Here is an 18,530-nt window from a genome sequence, read left to right on the forward strand (position 1 = left end):
GTTCTCGCTGGCGTCGCGACCTGCGCGCAGCCCGCGGCACCTGCCCGCGCCGCCGCGGCCCCGCGCAGCCTAGCCTGCTGGGGGCGGGGCCTCGCGCGGGGAAGCGCCCCCGTCGCCATGGGAACTGCGGCTGGCAGCGCCTGCGCGGAGGGGCCTGGGGCGGAGCGCGGCCAGCCAGACCCGCGAGCGCCTGCAGGCCCCTAGGCTAGGGTCAGAGGTCGCGAGTGCAGCGAGAACACTCCTCCCGGAAGCGCTCCGCGCCTGCCTGTGCGACCCCGCCGCGCGCAGCTTGGAACGTGCTCGTGATCCCGGCCCGCGTTCCCGGGACGACCCCCAGATCCCGGCCGGGATCCCCCGCAACGGGTACCGGCTCGCGGCGGGCCTGCCCTCCCGAGAGCCTAAGGCAGCCCGGGAACTCTGGAGGCGCTGGGTAAAGACTCGCCCTTTGAATCATCCCGGCGGCTGGCGCCAGCCCCAGAGCAAGAGGGATCTGCGCAAGGCGCCAGCGCCCCCTCGCGGCGGGCAGGGGAACTGCACCCCTTTTTCGGGCGTGTGGGAAGCTGTTCAGCACATTACGGGGGTTGGGGGGGCCTACTGCGTGCGACGGCCGCTGCCATTGTGTTGCAGTGGGAAGCCAGACCCGTTGAAGACTTTTGGACAACTTGAGAGAATCGTAGGAAGCCGCCCCTAAACAAGAAAACACCTGTGTCGCTATCTTCCATTCCATACATCTTTGTTAAGCACCTACAGCGTGCTAGGTGCTGGGCACCCAGTGGCTAAGCAGCTGGCAAGCTCCAGGCTCTTGTGGGACATTGCACAAATAAATTGAACTGCGTTGGTGACAAGGTCTCCTAAGGAAATGCACCGGGCATGAATAACTGGAGGACCTAAAATCTTGTGCATTTATTGAAGAGGAGTTAGACCTCGATAAAGGTGAGAAGAGAGAAAAAGGACATCACACTGCGTGGCTTTGGAAGAACTGACGGGAGGCTCACTTGCCTCATCTTGATATATGTGTGTGTGTGTGTGTGTGTGTGTGTGTGTGTGTGTGTGTGTGTAAGGAAATACATCCCTGTTGCAGGAGACACACACCGTATCTGTTAACTCTTTCCATTTGCACAACAGTCCTTTTGAAGTTAGGACCACCCCCCCCCCCCCATTTTACCAAGGAGCAGCCTAACACTCTCTAATTGACTCAAAATGCTGAGGTAGAGGCCCCATAAGATCTAATACCTTAGGACACTCTCCTCTATCATCTGGATGTCTTGGACACAATCATCGGTAGGCCCCAAGTCAGTGGTTTTTAAATATGACTGCCACCCCTGGGGGTAGGAGACGGGAGGATGGTTGAATTGAAAGTTAAAATCTGTCAAAATGCACGTTTAATCCAGGGCTTTTACAGGACAGGTGTATGTTCTAGAAGCAAAGGCAGTTCATTGTTTATTGTCTGCTCCCTTCTAGAAACCTCCTGGAGGCACAGACTTTTGTCTCTTGTTCACTCCTGATTCCCAGTGCCTAGAGCAGGGCTTGGCACACAGTAAGCACTCAATAAATGTTGAGCGCAGTAAATACTGGGTTAAACGCACAAATGACCAACAGCTGATAGCATATCATATGCCACCTCTCCTCTCCAACCTTATAGGAACTTCCTGTCTCTCCTGGGCAAATCTTGATTAACCAGAATGTGTGGACTGAGGGTTCTGTTTAAGCTGAATGTCTCTCAGGGGCGCCTGGGTGGCTCAGTCAGGTGAGCATCCGACTTGGGCTCAGGTCATGATCTCACGGTCCGTGAGTTCGAGCCCCGCCGTCGGGCTCTGTGCTGGCAGCTTGGAGCCTGGAGCCTGCTTCGGATTCTGTGTCTCCCTCTCTCTCTGCCCCTCCCCCGCTCATGCTCTCTCGTGCTCTCTCTCCCTCTCTCTGTCAAAAATAAATAAATATTAAAAAAAAAATTAAACTGAATGTCTCTTGGCTCCCAGCCAGCTTAGTGCTCCATCTTGGCATCACCTCTCTATCCCACAATGTAAGCACCAGCGGGGAGAACACAGCCCTCCTCCTGCCAGCACTTGCAGGAACCCCCAACCCGGGGGTATCCATTCCCAGCCTGACCAGCTCTTTCCCCCGAGAGATGCCCAGCCCAGGTCCAGCACCAGCGCTGCTGCCTCCATCAAGCTTTGAGGGCATCCCAGAGATGCCAAACTACAACTCCCAGAATGCTCCTGGCCTTGAGAGCGGGAGGACTTCCTGGTTGAGCCCCTCCTCCGCTGATTTCCCCCTGCATTCCTGGGTCCTCCAATCCAGGTGAGAGGCTGCCAGCCAGCACAGACCCAGAGATTATACCCTGACCAAAGAGGTGTCAGGTTGTGCACTGTTTCCAGAGCCAACTCCTAGCTGGCTTTACCCCTGGCTTTTCTGTTCCTGGGGATAGAGGACAGTGCCACCCAGCGACTCTCCCGGTACTCCTCCTCTGTCCCCTCCTCCGGGAAGTCTGCCCTGATGTGGCAGCTCTGTCCAATGGAACTTTCTGCAGTGATGAGCACTCAAAATGTGGCCAGTGCGACTGAGGAACTGAATTTTAAATTTTATTTAATTTTAATTTAAATCTAGCCACATGTGGCTCTGGCTACCATATTGAACCATATAGTTCTAGAACTCACATATTCCTTGGCAAAGACCATATTCATGCATTTTCATTGGTTCACACTTACCCATTTTGTTTCCCTTGTAGTTTGCCTGCTTCTTGAGGGTGGGAGCCAGTATATTTCTTGAAATGTTGTCCCTTAATGCCAGGCTTGTGCCCATGCCATGTCCTCTGTCTGGAACACTTGGCCCTTCACCTGCCCGTCATCAGAAACCACTAAATATTCTTCAGATCTTAGCTTTAATATCACCTCCTCCAAGGAGCCACCTCTTGTTACCATCCCTGACTACCATACTGCAGCCCCCCAGTTTTCCACCCACCACTAAAGCACTAATAACACTGTAGTATAATTGCCCAATTACATCCCTGCCTTTCTAGACCGTGAGCTCCTTGGGAGCAGAGACTAGCACAAAGTTGACACACAAGAAATATCCACGGAGTTGAATGTTGAATAACTGTTTTCACATGACATGACCCAGCGCCTGGTTCCCAGCAAGGATACAAATGGAAACTGTCACTTACTGAGCCGAGCACTTTGCCTGCGGCTATCTTTACAATCCTGTAAGAGATGCTTTATTGTTCCCTCTCTTTTATAGATGCGGGGATCTGAAGCTCAGAGAGGTTAAGTAAATTGCTCAAGGTCACACAGCTATGGTATCTCAGTCTGGGTTCCCTGGAAAACAGAGCCCGAGACAAAAGTTTCTTGCTAATGCTTTAGCTGGGAGCGTAATCCCAACCCAACGAAAGTGAAGGAAAGGGACTCTGAGGCGACGAAAGAGCGTGAGCACATACAGCACATGAGAAGTTGACTAGAGCCTCTCATGAAAACACAGCCAGCCGGGAGGTCCAGCACTCAGGGCCTCTCCAGAGAGGCCACGTGAACTACTGCAGGGACCAAAGGCAAGGCAAGACATGCACGCACTGACACATCCCATCTCCTATCTGCCGTCGGTCACGGTTGGGTCCAATTGCTTCTCACTTCTGGGTTGTGTCACCTGTGCCGCTGGGCAGCCATGAGGGAAGCCAGTTTCCCACCCAGAGCTGTACCTGAGTCTGCAAGGGGAGGCACCTGAGCCCCCACTGCCGACGGTCTGGTCACATCAGCTTGGACGACAGCTGGGGATTTGGGGAGGCTGGCCCAGTCCTCAGGCCACTGCAGGCACTGCAGGCTGAGCTGGTCAAGTGGCTGCAGCAAGGGACCCCGACTGCTTGCAGGGAGAGGGACTGCTTGCAGGGAGAGGCGAGCAGAGGCCGGATTGCGGCTAGTGTGGCTGGGGGGCTCTGAAGGACACAGCTGAGCACGCCTGAAAAGGTGTATCTGTCAAGCCTGATACAGCCAATAAGCATCAGAACTGGGATTCAGATCCAGTTTTCCCTAACTCCAAAGCCTTTCAACAAATATTGATTGAAAGAAAAAAATGAAGGGGCGCCTGGGTGGCTTAGTTGCTTGAGCGTCTGACTTTGGCTCAGGTCACGATCTCACAGTTTGTGAGTTCAAGCCCCACGTTGGGCTCTGTGCTGACAGCTCAGAGCCTGGAGCCTGCTTCGGATTCTGTGTCTCCCTTTCTCTCTCTGTCTTTCCCTTGCTTGTGCGCTCTCTCGTTCTCTCTCTCTCTCAAAAATAAATATTAAAAAAGAGAAAGAAACAAATGAACTGAGTGATTGAATGAGTGGGAAATCCCTAGCAATAATCAACTCCAGATCTTACAGATAAAGAAACTGAGGTCCAGAGAGGCAGAGATGCCCTGACCAATGTCACACTAAGTGCAGGTGGCAGAGCTGGGACTTAACCTCGGCCTCAGGCCTCACTCACATTTTCTGCACTTAATTTCCTGGACCCTCATGCTTCCTCTAGCACGAGCCAGTGTGCCCCTGTTTGTCATGGTAGCATTTACAGCATTAGAGCAATATCTCTTTTTCTCACCTGCCCAGCATCCATCCCACATCCTCTGCTACCCTTAGTTTTCCTCCTAGAAACCACCCCATCCGCCACCTTTAGTCCATGTCATCCCAGGGGGTTGAACCTTGTGACATGCCTACCATGTCACCAGTCCCCAACCCCCTACCCCCAATCCTAGGGCACAGGACTTAAGTCTGGCCGATCAGAACAACCCACCTTCCTGGCCACAATGAATGGTTCATGGGTGGGCATGCAACCTAAGCTTGCCCCACAAGAGTTCGTCACAACACTTGCTGCCACTCTGTGTAAAGAGAAGCTTTCTTTTCTCTGGAGTTGGTTTCCTTTGGCTTCAGAAGGCCAGCCAGAAGCCAGAAGCCAGAGGGAATCTGCCTGCGAGTGGAGCCAACTCAGCGGAAAACAGAGCTGAGAGATGGGGGAGCGAGAAGTCTGGAAGATATTGCTTATTCACCTGGATCCAGCTGTGCCTAAAGCTGTAACATTAAAATGCCAGTTATGGAAGCCAATAGATTTCTCATTTCCACTTGAGCCAGTTTGAATTACGATTGTCTCACAGCAAAAGACAAGACCAGCACCTACTCTGTGTGAAATCTTAAGGTAGATGCTGGAGATGAAGATTTTCGGATCCAGTGCCCACTTTCTGGAAGTTCACAGGCTATAGCGAAGATCCTCAGGTCCCAGGGAAATATGTAAGCCTGTTCCATGGACTAGAATTACCAAAGCAGAAGGGGAAGCACAGTGCCACGAATTTCAACAACTGCTGGTTAATTGTAGATCAGTTAATCCCTATTCATGCCTTCTCCTACCCAGGAAACACCATACCCATACCCCATTCCGATTTGTGGTTGGCTTTTCCCTCCTTGTCCAGCCCCTCCAGCAGCCCGGAGTGAAAGCCTGTTGATTTAAGGAGCACACACACACACACACCCCACACCAGCTTATCACCCACCTGGGCTTTATTCACCAACCTGAATGTTTCCTTCAAAGGGAACATTTTACAGGATCATAGACTTCTGTTCAAAGCTGGAGCCTGAGCAGAAGAGGCCACATTGGAGAGTTTTGACCTGAAGTGTGGTGAGTCTGGAGGGAAGAATCTGGAGGGGGGAGAGGGGAAAGTCTTGTCCAGAGGCCATCATGGGCTTCAGGGGTCCATGAGCCCCTGAAATAACGTGTGTGTGTGTGTGTGTGTGTGTGTGTGTGTGTGTACACACAAGGCTGCACGGGGAATGCATCCCATAGTTTTTTAAAATTATTTTTAAATATATTTTTTAAATGTTTATTTTGGGGAGAGAGAGAGCACGAGCTGGGCAGAGAGAGAGGGAGACAGAGGAGCCAAAGCAGGCTCTGTTCCAAGAGTGGAGAGCCCAAGTGGGGCTCAAACCCAGGAACCATGGGATCGTGACCTGAGCTGAAGTCGGATGCTTAACCGACACAGCCACCCAGGCACCCTTGCATCCATAGTTTTAAATCCCATTTTCAAAGGACTCTGTCACCTCCCAAAGGTAAGTCCCATTGGTCTAGGACATGGCCATCCTTCTGAGGGCGGGTATCTTGGTCTTCTCAGGTCGCTAGAACAAAGCGTCACAGACTGAGAGGCTTATAAATAAATTTTTCAGTGCTGGAGGCTGGGAAGTCCAAGATCTAGATGCAGGCACATTTGGCGTCTGGTGAGAGCCCACTTCCTACTACGTAGAAGGCCATCTTTTCTCTGTGTCCTCACATGGCCGAAGGGGTGAGGGAGCTCCCTGGGGCCTCTTTTATAAGGGTACTGATGCCATTCACGAGAGTTCTACCTTCATGACCTCATCACCTCCCAAAGGCCCACCTCCTAGTCCAATGACCCTGTGGGGCAGGATTTCCACAGAAGAATTTTGAGGGCACACACCCATTCAATCCATTGCAATGGGAAACTGGGGCTTAGAGCCATTACACTGCAGGATTTTCCAAAGCTCACACAGCCAACCTGGAACGCAGCCTAGACTAGAAGCAGAAATCTGGCTCAGCCGGCTGGGCAGCTGGGAGGAAGAGACAGGAGTGGGAGTCGAGGTCCTCCCCAGTCCCAACCGGTGCATCAGATCTCAGCCTGGACATCACCTGCCCCCCCCTCCACTCCCCAGGCTGGATCAGGTGCCCCTCCTCTGTGCTTGAGCCCAACATTGCCCTGGGCTTTCTCTTGGTCTGAAGCGGTGTCTGTATGCATCTGTTGATTGATGGGTTCATAAAATACACATCCCAAACCTGACCTAGGCTACATCACATTTAGATACCTCTTCCTCCCCTAGCAAACCTACCCCTCCTGTGGCTCCCCACCCCAAGGTATCGAGGATGCCCTGGAGGTATCGTCACACTTTGTGTCAAATCTGTAAGCAAATCCGGTTGGCTTGACCTTTGACATTTAATATAGATCCAGCATCTGACCACTCCTTTCTCCTTCCCTCCCTCTCTGCCTGCCTATCTGATCCACCATTGTCTCTCACTTGACTGACTAAAGGTGCTGACCGCTTCTCCCTTCTTCTCCCTACGCCCTGGTTCTCCCCGCAGCAGCTGCAGTGATCTCTGTAAAACACAAGATAGGTCCTCACCCTCCTGCTCAGGCCTATCCACAGACTCTGCATCTCACTCAGAAATTAAAAGACAAAGATCTTCACTGCCAACAAAGCTCTCCACTCTCCCCCATCCCTCCGCCTCTTGGCTTCCTGAAACTTGCCAAGCGCCTGCTTACCACAGGGCCTTTGCACCCGCACCTTCCTCTGCATGGAATATTCCTCTCCCACAAACCCACCTGGCTTCCCCCTTCAGTTCTTGCCCAAAGGTCACCTTCTCATGGCTTTCCATGACCTCTCCAATCACATGGCATCTCCTTTCCCTGCTCCATTTTTCTTTGTGGCATTTATTAACAACTGACATCTTATATGCTGACTTGTTTATATCCTTACTGTCTTGTTCTCCTTCTAGAGTGTAAGCTCCGTGAGGACAGCAGATTTGTCTATTTTCCTCACGACTAAATCTACAACACCTAAAATGCTTCCTCGAACATAATAGACACCCAATAAATATTTGTTAGATGGATGGATGGATGGATGGATGGATGGCCGGACCACATTGTTCTTTCCTGTTTCTCTGTCTTGCCCACAAAACCCAAAGCTCCTAGAGGGCAGGCACTCTGTTCTGTCCACTGCTCTATCCATGAGGGTCAGACAGGGCTGGGCACATATAGGTTGAGTGAACAAATGACCAACCCCTTTGGTTAACAGATAAGGACACAAAAGCCAGGGAAAAGAAAGGGACTTGGCGGTGGGGACATACCAAGGAACTAGCAGCCACCTCTAACCTCCCGAGTCCCAGAGCCCCGCCTGCTATGGCTGGCTGTGGCTCCTCTGGGAACATGCATGCTCTCTGGCCAGATCAGGTGGGAGGGTTGACCAAGCCCTAACCCTGGACAGCCCAGGAAGCTGCTGGGTATGTATCTGACTTTTAAACTAACCTTTTAGCATCACTTTGGGCTTAGGGCCCAGAGTCAGAAGTCCAATTGCCTGAGCCCGAGTGCAGGGCTTGCCACTTACTTCCTGAGCCTTCGTTTTGTCTTCTGTAAAAACGCGAGTTCCCGGAACAGCACCTGCCATAGAGCGGCCGGGAGGCTTAAATGACCTAAGGCACCGAAAGTGTTTCAAATGGGGCTTTGTGATAGTGAGCGCTCAAGAATCCTCCACCGTCATCAACAGTTAGATGCTGAGCTGGAGGAGAAAATGTTCAGCCCCTTTCAAGCTTCCCTTAGGTGGATTCCAGCTAATTGGAGCCTGCCCGGATGTGGTTTCAGGTTATAATGCCTCATTTAGGTTTCTGGGCACCTGGACGGTCGGTGTGATTTTCCCAGGTGACACTGAGCACATTATCTGGAGAACAAAACGCTTTTCAAGGTCAGAAACGCCCGGAGAGCCACTGGGGCAGCCAGGGAGAGGCAAAATCATGGGCCTTGGGCAGTTCTGGGCTCCCCAGCTTCCTGGCTGGAATTACACCCCTCAGGATCCTGCCAAACCCACAGGAGAGGCTGATTTTGGTGCAGGATTTAAAAAATCCACTCTTCCTCACACAAGGGGCTGCATCTCACTTGCTGGCGGACAGCCACAAGGTTTTTCTAATCCTAGGAATAAAAAGTCTATGCATTGTGACCCTGACCTACCTGCCCCAGCTTCTCTCTCCCTCCCCTGAAAGGCACACACATGCATTTTATCCCCTTGAACTTTCATAATAACTCCTACCCCCTTATCCAGAGAGGTGGGATGGCCTCCCCAAGGTCATAGTGTTGGGAAGGGGAAGATGGTCTGTCCGTTTCTTTCTAGAACATCACCCTGCTCAGTGATTGAACCCAATGCTCCCTACCCTCTGGGATGTCCAATCTGCTTTTATAGATGGAGAAACTGAGGCCCGGAGCAATGGAGTGACTTACCCCAGGTCATAGAGCTGGGAAGTGATAGAGTGACTGGCCAGCCTCCAAGCCCAAGAGTCGTGCCACATTTAAAGTGCTGGCCGGGCTTAGAGCCCAAAGTGAGACCCAAGGTTGAAAAGCACCAGCCCTGGGGCGTCTGTGTAGGTGCCCTTGGCTTGGTGGACAGCTCTGCTTTGACCATGGTGGCCTTGAGCCGGCTCAGCCCTGCTGGGCCTCACTTCCAGTCATCTAAGTAGTGTTCTTATTAGCAAACCACCTTCTCCCCTCAGCCTCCTCATCCAGCCGCCTCTCTTATTATTTAAATAAGACTGGACTTTAATTCAGTTGTTCATTAAAATACATGTGAGTTCCTAATGGACAACCAGTATCACAGCAAAACATAGAAGAAAACCGCCAATACAAGGAAACCCCAACCACATTCCTAAATTCTCACTGGACTCTGTTGCCTGTTCAAGGCTCCCCATCATTTTTTTAATAATTTCTTTTTTAACTTGGGGCACCTGGGTGGCTCAGTCGGTTACGCATCCGACATCGGCTCGGGTCATGATCTCCCAGTTTGTGGGTTCGAGGCCCTCATCAGGCTCTTTGCTGTTAGCTCAGATTCCCTCTCTTCCCCCCCCCCCTCTCTCTGCCCCCTCCCTGGCTCATGCTCACTTGCTCTCTCTCAAAATAAATAAGCTTTAAAAGAGCTGCTTTACTCCAACAGAGACTTTCTTCTTGATGTTTGAAGGAAAATGGACTAACCTCAGCATTCCATGATTTCGTGACATTTAAGGCTGGGTCCAGGTGCCACCCCAGATAGTCTCCAGGGACCATGTGAGGCACCACAGCACCTGGCATTATTCCTCTGGAAAACTGCAGCGTGGTTACTCTAGGGAGGCCCTTGTACCGCTAGGCTAGGTCATAAAATCTCTTTGTGCTGATGCATGTGTTGGAGGAGTTGGTGGAGACGGAGGGAAAGGCGTCTTGCCCAACCCTCCCAGGAGGGGTAGAGAGGTCACCAAGGGGGTAGCGGTGGGCATTTGCTGGTCAGTGGTTGAAGCAGGGTCTTAACTTCCCTTTGGAGTGGTTTGCGCCCCACCAACCTCGCTCTCCCTATCTGCTGGGGTAATTACTGGTTCTCCCTCCGCTGCTGGCACCCTTCCCTTCCTTCCTTGTCTTTCCCACCCATCTGCTCCCCTTCCTCTCTGAGAGCAAGCCAAGGGGACAGGCATTGGGGAGCGGGAGTTGTAGGGATGTGCTGAGGGGAGGAGAAGGTGTTTCTGCCTATCAGTCTGGGAGCTGGAGTCTTGGCTTAGATTCCAGTTTTCCCCTGATTTGCCAGGGGATCTTGGGCAAGTTGCATGAGCAATCTGGGTCTCCGTTTGGTTTTCATCGGTTTGAAGTAGCTTCTAATCCTAGTTATGAGCCATCAGGCAACTGTGAATAATACCGATACAACTGGCATCAGTCACCACCGCCACCACTATCACCATCGTCACCACCTCCACATCATTGCCACCATCATCATCACCTCCTTCTCATTATCACCACCATCACCACCACCTCTGCCGCCACCATTACCACCATCACCACCAGCAGCATCACCCCCCACCACATCTGCACCATCATACATCATCACCACCATCAGCATTATCATCATCTCCATCATTATCACCACCACTACCAACATCACCTCCACCACCACATCATCACCACCATCACCACCATCACCATCATCACCGTCAACATCATCACCACCATCACCATCACCACCACCATCACGATCATTATGACCATTTATTGAAGACGTACCAGGTGCAGGGCACTCTACAAAGCACCTTCTGTACATTTTCTCATTTAGTCCTCCCAACAACCCATGAGATAGGTACGAGTAGAAGGCTTGTTTCACCGATAAAAGAACTGAGTCTCACAAGGAGTAACTGACTTGCCCAAGGTCACACAGACAATAAATATGATAGCCACAATTGAACTTCTGGGGCCTCAAAGCCTGTATGCCTCCCCAAAGAGAAAGCATTTGCTTGGGCTATCAATGGTTGGAACGTCGGTTTGTACCTGGGACTTTCACAGACACAACGGGGGTAGTCGTCTCAGGGCAAGAGAAATGAAATTCTCTGGAATAAGATATAGGGAGATGCCATCACCAGGCTAGAGGCGCTCTCCTGGCCTTGTGTGGGGAACAGATGCCCCTGAGCAGAGAGGGACAGATATACAGCCCTGCCTCAGAAGAAAGCTAAGAGCTGGGGAGAAGGAAGATAGCAGGAAGAGTAGAGGTGGGGGGGGGGGGGGTGAATGAAGCCGAGCAAGGAGATGGGAAATGCCATCTTAACTGGAATACTTAACTGGAACCAGTTAAGTATTCAACTTAATACTGGTTCAAGTATTAGACAGACCCAGGTTCAAGTCCTGCTGTCCCACATCTCAGCCGTAAGACCCTGGGCACATCCCTTCCCTTCCCCCAGGGAGCCACCCAAACCTGTGCCTGGCCCACAGCAGGTGGACGATGCATGGTGACTGTTAGGGTCATTACCCTGGGCTTTCAAGGACAGCTGTCAAGTCACCAGGTCTGCGTATGAATCCCCGGCCACCCTTTCCAACTGTGTCCTTGAGCTGAGTCGCCCACACCTCTCTGAGCCTCAGGGTCCTCCCTTATAAAACAGGAGGTCATAGCACCCACCCTGCTCTGCTGCTGTGCAGCCCGGCAGACCCCTGGGCCACAAGAGGGCTCTCCTCCAGTCAACAAAGATGAGCCCACTCCGGCCCTCTAGTCTTGTGGCTGGGGCGTCACGTAGCCTATGAGTTATGCGATGCATGTGAATTGCCTGGCCCATGAGAGCATGTGGACAGCAGTGGCTGTTATTATTAGACACTCCTCCAGCTCGCTCACCCAAACTGACTTCCTGGGTCAGTCTGGGGGAGTCTGTTACCCTCTCGGCGCCTCTACTTTCCCATCTGTAAAGCGGGAGGAGACAGAACAAAGTCTAATGTTTGGGCATGCGGGCCCCTGGGCACCTTCCGGCACAGAGGGAGAGAATGTAGAAAGGAGGTGGGACTTCTCACTCAGAGGAAACAGAGACATGCCATCGCAGGCAGCGAGGTGTTCCAAAGCGTGCACCCACAAAATTCTCACGTAAGACCGTGCACACGGGTGTTCACGGCACAGCTGCCGGGGGCAGAGGGCTAGCGCTGGTGAAATGCAAAGGGAATAATACCACGCCGCAGGTGGAGGCGACGGGGTAGCAGGTCCGGCCGGGCTCGGCTCACTCTCCCTCGACATCTCGGGGTCTCTGCGCAGCAGTGGGTTTCCACCTGTACTGCATTTCATTGCCCGTACGGTGTCGGTCCCGTTGCAGCCTATTTGGTCACCCGCACGTTGCCGCCACCCACTGCTGGGGACAGCCCTCAACCAATGGCTGGCGAGAATTGGTTGTGTAAAATCCACGCCTCCCTCAGCCCCCGGGAAGGGTAACTCTAGGGTGCCGGTTGCCATCTCCCGGAGTCACACTGGGGCCAGCCGGCTTCATAACACATTCTTAACTGGCTGCGTTCTCTTCTCATCCCACTTCTTCCTCCACGGGGCCGCCTCCAAAGTACACTACTTGCACCCAAACCCTTGTTTCAGGATCTGCCCCTGGGAAACTCACACCGAGTTAAATGGAATAGGGATACACAGTTACATGGATCAACCCTAAAAACGTTATGCTTAGTGCCCAAAGTAGGAAACAGAATGCAACATACAAAATAATGTCATTTACATAAGCGAAAAATACACACATGCTGAGCCATACCAATTTTGCAAAAATACCTCCAAACAAAAAGACACATTAAGTAATTACAATGGTCCGGGATTAGAAGGCATGAGCTAATGGGCAGGGTAGTTGCTGGAAACACAGTGTCTGTGTGTGATTTAGAAACAGGTACCCACTCTGGGGAGAAGAAGCCCCTTGGGACAGTGCAAGACTTGATGGGTGGAGAGAATGAATGAATGACCAAATGAATGAACGAGAGAAACACAGGAGGGGCCTTGCCGGGACCAGTGATGATGACGTCCCACGCAGAAAGTGTGTGTTCAAAGTTCTGTTTAAGCACTATTATTTATTCTAAGATTTGGGGCTATTCTACTTCCAGAACCTGTTAGCGCAAAGCCCTGTCCCCGCTCCCCAGATATTAACACCTCCCATTGCATCACGAGGCCAAAAGGAGGCTGATGACCTGCCTGGGGTCTGAACACAGGACCAGGTCCCTGACTTGCGGAGCGGGAGACCCTCCCCAGTCCATTTCTTTCCTTCCCGGCAGTCTCCACCACTAACCTCGCCTGTTGCCTGCTAGGTCCTCGACACCCCCTGATGGCAGGCAGTGTGTGGGCATCCGTGGGACTCTCCCTTGCCTGTATCTCAGCCCTCAGCCTCTGCTCTCCCGTCTGGTTCCAGACCCCCACCTTCTCCTTTGGCGTCCTCACCTACTGCTCCTGGCCTCAGGGTAACGGCTGGAACCAGAGCTGTGGAACCTTCAGGTCCCTGGACGACATTCCTGACTTTGCCTGGAAGGTGAGACCTGGGCTCACCAATTCACCATCCAATCCACCAGAGCAACAACAACAAAAGCCAAGTTCTGGTTCCCACCGCCTGCCCTACCCCACACTGAGCCTCTGACGCTGTAGGTGTGGGATAGAGTCTGGCTATCTGCATTTTAGCAAACATCCAGGATGATTCTGAAAGCAGCCCCATGTCCATTTAGTACCTTAGCACAAATTAGGAAAAGGTTCCCCTTCTTTGGGACACTATACTGCCATCTGCTGGAAAACAACTGTAATCAATATGCAAATGTATGATGATCCCACTGCGTCTCCAGGAGTTGTGCAGTGTACAACCTGCGCACAGCTACGTGGCTACCCTCTAAGCGCTAAATTTAAAAACCGCAGCTAAGGTGTTGAAAGTCTCAGTTATGATGCATGTTACCAAATGGGTCAGGAATCCCAGTCCGGCACCTCTAAGGAACTTTTAATTACACTGGTGCCTCTCCTGGTGATCCTGTCATATAGCAGGTACTCAGTAAAGTGGGGCATGGTGGTTGTAAGTCTGGATTTTAATTCTGGCTCTACCACTTAATTCGCTATGTGCCCCGAGGCAAATGACTCCACCTCCTTGGACCTCGGTTTGTTTATATGTAAAATGGGGGGTGATAATAGCACAGACCTCTTGGGGTTTTGAGGATTCAGTAGCTACCCAATAAGCAGAGACACCTGCACCTGCCCCTACCTGTCCCAGTCAACACCCTCCTTGCTCTTTCTTCCTGACAGGTCTCAGCTGCAATTCTCCTTGGAGGATGGCTCTTGTCGGCCTTCAGTGCAGTTCTCCTCCTGTCCTGGGCCCTGGCCCCCAAAGGGCTGTGTCTCAGAAGGGGCAGTGGCCCAATGCCAGGGGTGCAGGCAGCTGCAGGTAAATCCACTGGCACATCATAAGCATTCCAGCCATGTTTGTGGAATGAATGAATCAGTGAATGAATGGACGAACCTGTGAGCAGAGTCTGGCCTCCTGTGTTGATTCTCAGAGATAAATCCCAGGATTATAGACTTCCTGGTCTGTTGGCAAGCCAGAAATGGTGGGGAGGGAACGGCATACTTAACATCACCCTCTCCTGCCTTTAGCTAAACCCAGTCCTAATAGTCTGCCCCGCCCTTTGTTTCTCTCACATCCATCCACTTTGTATCCTTTTTACCAGGACCACCATACACAGTTGGGCAGGTTGTGCACTGCACAGCGGTGCCCAGCTGAGGGCTGAGAGATGCAGAAATCTAGCCTATGTGCCACTTGCTACGCTGTGGAATTACAGGGCTTCAGCTCCCCAGAAGGGTTGCTTTTCTCTAATTCATACACAGGCTTTGGATGGTCTAGCCCAGGCCTTCACTGCAACCCTCATTCAATTAATTCTCCACCATCTCTCACCTGGATTAGAGAGATAACCACCTCACATGTCTGTCTGCTGCCACCTTTGACCCCTAGAATCTGTCTGCTGTGCTGGCCAAACAGGTCCTATTAAGAATGAAATCAGATCGGGCCCCTCAGACTGGCTTATCTACCCTCCAGTGACTTCCTGTTACACTCAGTAAAATCCACACTCCTCGTCATGGCCGGTGAGGCTCCGCCTGATTAAACCCTCATTCCCTCGCCAATCTCACCTCTTGCCCCTTCTGCCAGGCTCAACATGATCCAACCACATGGCTTGCTTTCTGTTGCTCAGATACACCATGCTTGTTCCCTGTCTGGAATTCTCGTTTCTCAGATCTTACAGGTCTTGCTCCCCTACTCTGCTCAAATATCACAGCCTCAGTGAGGTCTTCTGTGACCCTAGGTACGGGAGCTCCCCTCTCCTGAGATTCTCCTACCTCATTCTTTGTTCTCTATGCTTCACAGCACTTACCGTATCTGCCTGCTTGATTATTGTTCATCTCCGTCCATTAGAACGTCAGCTACTTGAAGGCGAGGACATGTCTGCTTTAACATTGCCAGCACCTGGGACAGTGCTTTGCACACAATAGACATCCGCTAAATATTTGTTGAATCAATGGATGGAGCTATAGTCCTTGTCCTAGGCTTGCACAGGGTCTAGTGCATGTGGGGCACACCAAGTGATTACAACTCAAGGGGTGTTTGACATAATAGGGATGAGCGCAAGACACAAGGAAAAACTCCAGGAGGGTGGGGGGGGGGTGTACAGAAGTCTTCCCAGAAGAGGAATCAGTTGTGCTGAGTCTGGAAGTACGAATGGGAGTTGGTCACATATAGAAGGGGATTCCAGGTAATGGGAACATCAGAGGCAAAAGCATGGAGACAAGCAAGGCACGTTCACAGAACTGTAAGTAGACCAATGTGGTTGAAGAACAGCAAAGGAAGCTGGGGTCATGTGATTCTCCTGCTTTGGAAGGGCCTTGAAAGTGAGGAGGTGTCCAGCTCATTTCCTTAGTATCATTAGTGCCCACTATAGCACCTGTAACAGTTTCAACGAATGAATGCATGCATGGGTAGGTGGGTTGGTGAATTAACAAATGAGCGAGTGGGTAGGTGAAATTATGGGTGTATCCATGGATATATCAGTGGATGATGGATTGATGGATGGATGGATGGATAGATGGATGGATGGATGATTGGGTGGGTGGATGGATGGATGGATGGATAAATGGATGGATGGTTGGGTAGATGAATGGATGGATGGTTGGGTGGATAGATGGACAGATGATTAGGCGGGTGGATGGATGCGTGGGGTGCAGGTGGCTAAGTGGGCAGATGGGTAGATGGATGGATGAGCGAATGGATAGAGGGATGGAGAGTTGAGTGGACTGGTGAGTAGTAGATGGACAGTTGGGTGGAAGGCTAGTTGAGTAATGGGTGGATAAAAGGAAAGGTGATGAATCAATATATGTGAATAGACTGATGGATGAGTGGGTGGATGGGAGGGTGGATCAGTGAGTCCAGGGATGGAGATTGGCCCAGAACCCCTTGACTGACACACTGGTGTTCTTTCCTGCCATTTTAGCCACTGCCACCATTGCGGGCCTGCTGGTTTTCCCCATCAGCCTGGACTCCCCATTTGCCAAGGAAGCCTGTGGAACCTCTTCCGTGTACTACAGTGGCCAGTGCCAGCTGGGCTGGGGCTATGTGACTGCCATCTTCAGCGCAGTCCTGGCTAGCTTTCTGCCTATGATTGGGTGGCCCTGCATGACTCAGGTCCAGGGGAGGACCATCCTCTTCTCCAGTGACACTGAGAAAAGCATCCTCATGCCAGAAATGAACAAATAAAAATTTCCCAAGAGGAGAAAAAAAAAAGAGGACGCAGGACAATTCTGAGTCCAAGCTGTCCCTCAAATACCACATCTTTCAGGGGAACCTGGCTGGCTCAGTCGGTGGAGCATGCGACTCTCGATCTGGGGGTTGTGAGTTTGAGCCCTACGTTGCGTGTAGAGATCACTTAAAATTAAAAAAAAAAAAACCCAACTTTAAAAAATGCTGCATCTTTCAATAGACAGGCCTATTCTCCTTCTCTACCCTCCATCTTTATAGCTCCTTTTTTCTTGGAGAATTTGAGAATTATTTCTTTTCTAATCAAATATTTAGTAAGTGCCCGTATGTATAAGAGTTTGTGCAAAAGTGTGTCCAGTGTTGGGGTGGGGATGAGGGGACGTGCCTCATCCCTCCCTGCAGACAGTCCCGCTGATATGGAGACTTTGCTCTTACTCGGGGCACATGAAGTCCTTCAGACCCTACTCCAACCTCTCTCTTGTGAAACACCCAACACCCCCGGGCCTCTCCCTCCACCATACTGAATTCTGGGCCCGTGGAAGGCCATTCACTCTTCCATCCTTTACACACGCTCGGTCAGGGATGCTGGAGTCGACCTGTTGCTTCTGCCTACCATGACCCACTGCCCTTCTTTGGGAGTGGCACCCTAATCTTTCCTTGAGAGTTGACCCCCCGGCAGCTCTCTGACTAGCCCATGTTTTTTGTTTGTTTTGAAATTTATTTTTATTTATTTTGAGAGAGTGTGTAAGCAGGGGAGGGGCAGAGAGAGAGGGAGAGAGAGAATCCCAAACAGGTTCCACACTCAGCACACAGCACAACTCAGGGCCCCATCCCACGACCGTGAGGTCATGACCTGAGCCCATATCAAGATCCAGATGCTCAATCGACTGAGCCATCCAGGCACTCAGCTCATGTTTTAAGGCGGATAAATGAGCCCTTCTAGCCAACAAAGCCTGGCTGGAGAAACTGGTTCACAGATGGGCATGGAACCCGTGCCAGCCTGGAGGAGAGTGGAACCACGACATGGACAAAGGTGGAGCTCTAAGGACTTCATCTGAACACCTGGATCCAGCCATGCCTGCTCCCCTACCTGCAGGAGACGTGGCCACTGGAAGCTCCAGGCTGGCATCTTCCTAGCTTGGCTGCCACAGAAGGGAAGCATGAACTTCTCTCTTCTCAGGGAAGGAATCTGATTGGCCAGAAGAGGGTCGTGTACCCCCTGGGGGGAGAGGCACGTCAGCAGTCTCACTAGAAGGCCATGGTTGTAATCGAAGAGATACAGCTCCCCAGAGGATGGGACAAGGTGCTTGTACTGGGACAGGGGAGGGATGCTAGGCGGCCAAAAACATTTAGTGCCCAGCTCCCTTTTTTCCCTAAATTTTCTTTTTTTTTTTAGTGTTTATTTATTTTTGAGAGACAGAGAGAGACAGCATGAGCCGGAGAGGGCAGAGAGACAGAGAGGGAGACCCAGAATATGAAGCAGGCTCCAGGCTCTGAGCTGTCAGCCCAGAGCCCGACGCGGGGCTCGAACTCACAGACCGCGAGATCATGACCTGACCCGAAGTCGGACGCTCAACCGACTGAGCCCCCCAGGCGCCCCGCCCAACTCCCTTTTGAAGGGTATCTTTATTATCCCCAGTTCACAGAAGTGAAAACTAAGGCTCAGAGAGGGACAGTCACATGTCTAAGTCTGCACAGATGTCTGGGATTTGAACCTAGGTCCATCAGACT

At 51.6% G+C, this 18,530-nt stretch overlaps 1 protein-coding gene across 1 annotated transcript; it reads left to right on the forward strand.

The window, feature by feature from the left end:
• Positions 1–11,360: 11,360 nt before the first annotated feature.
• LHFPL7 (LHFPL tetraspan subfamily member 7) lies at positions 11,361–16,826 on the forward strand. Its single transcript, XM_040463903.1, has 3 exons — positions 11,361–13,550; positions 14,303–14,441; positions 16,537–16,826. The coding sequence occupies exons 1-3, from the start codon at positions 13,350–13,352 to the stop codon at positions 16,797–16,799; spliced, it is 603 nt and encodes a 200-aa protein (XP_040319837.1). The 5' UTR covers positions 11,361–13,349; the 3' UTR covers positions 16,800–16,826.
• The last annotated feature ends 1,704 nt before the right edge of the window (positions 16,827–18,530 follow it).

The sequence above is a fragment of the Herpailurus yagouaroundi genome, unplaced genomic scaffold (assembly GCF_014898765.1).
Source record: "Herpailurus yagouaroundi ecotype Mexico unplaced genomic scaffold, PumYag 428, whole genome shotgun sequence".
Classification (NCBI taxonomy): domain Eukaryota; kingdom Metazoa; phylum Chordata; class Mammalia; order Carnivora; family Felidae; genus Herpailurus; species Herpailurus yagouaroundi.

Excerpts from the sequence above, each read along its gene's own strand:
- LHFPL7 (XM_040463903.1), top strand. The coding sequence starts at position 13,350 with ATGGCAGGCAGTGTGTGGGCATCCGTGGGACTCTCCCTTGCCTGTATC. Across the intron at positions 13,551-14,302 it reads TTCCTGACTTTGCCTGGAAG|GTCTCAGCTGCAATTCTCCT; the intron begins GTGAGACCTGGG and ends TCTTCCTGACAG. Across the intron at positions 14,442-16,536 it reads AGGGGTGCAGGCAGCTGCAG|CCACTGCCACCATTGCGGGC; the intron begins GTAAATCCACTG and ends CTGCCATTTTAG.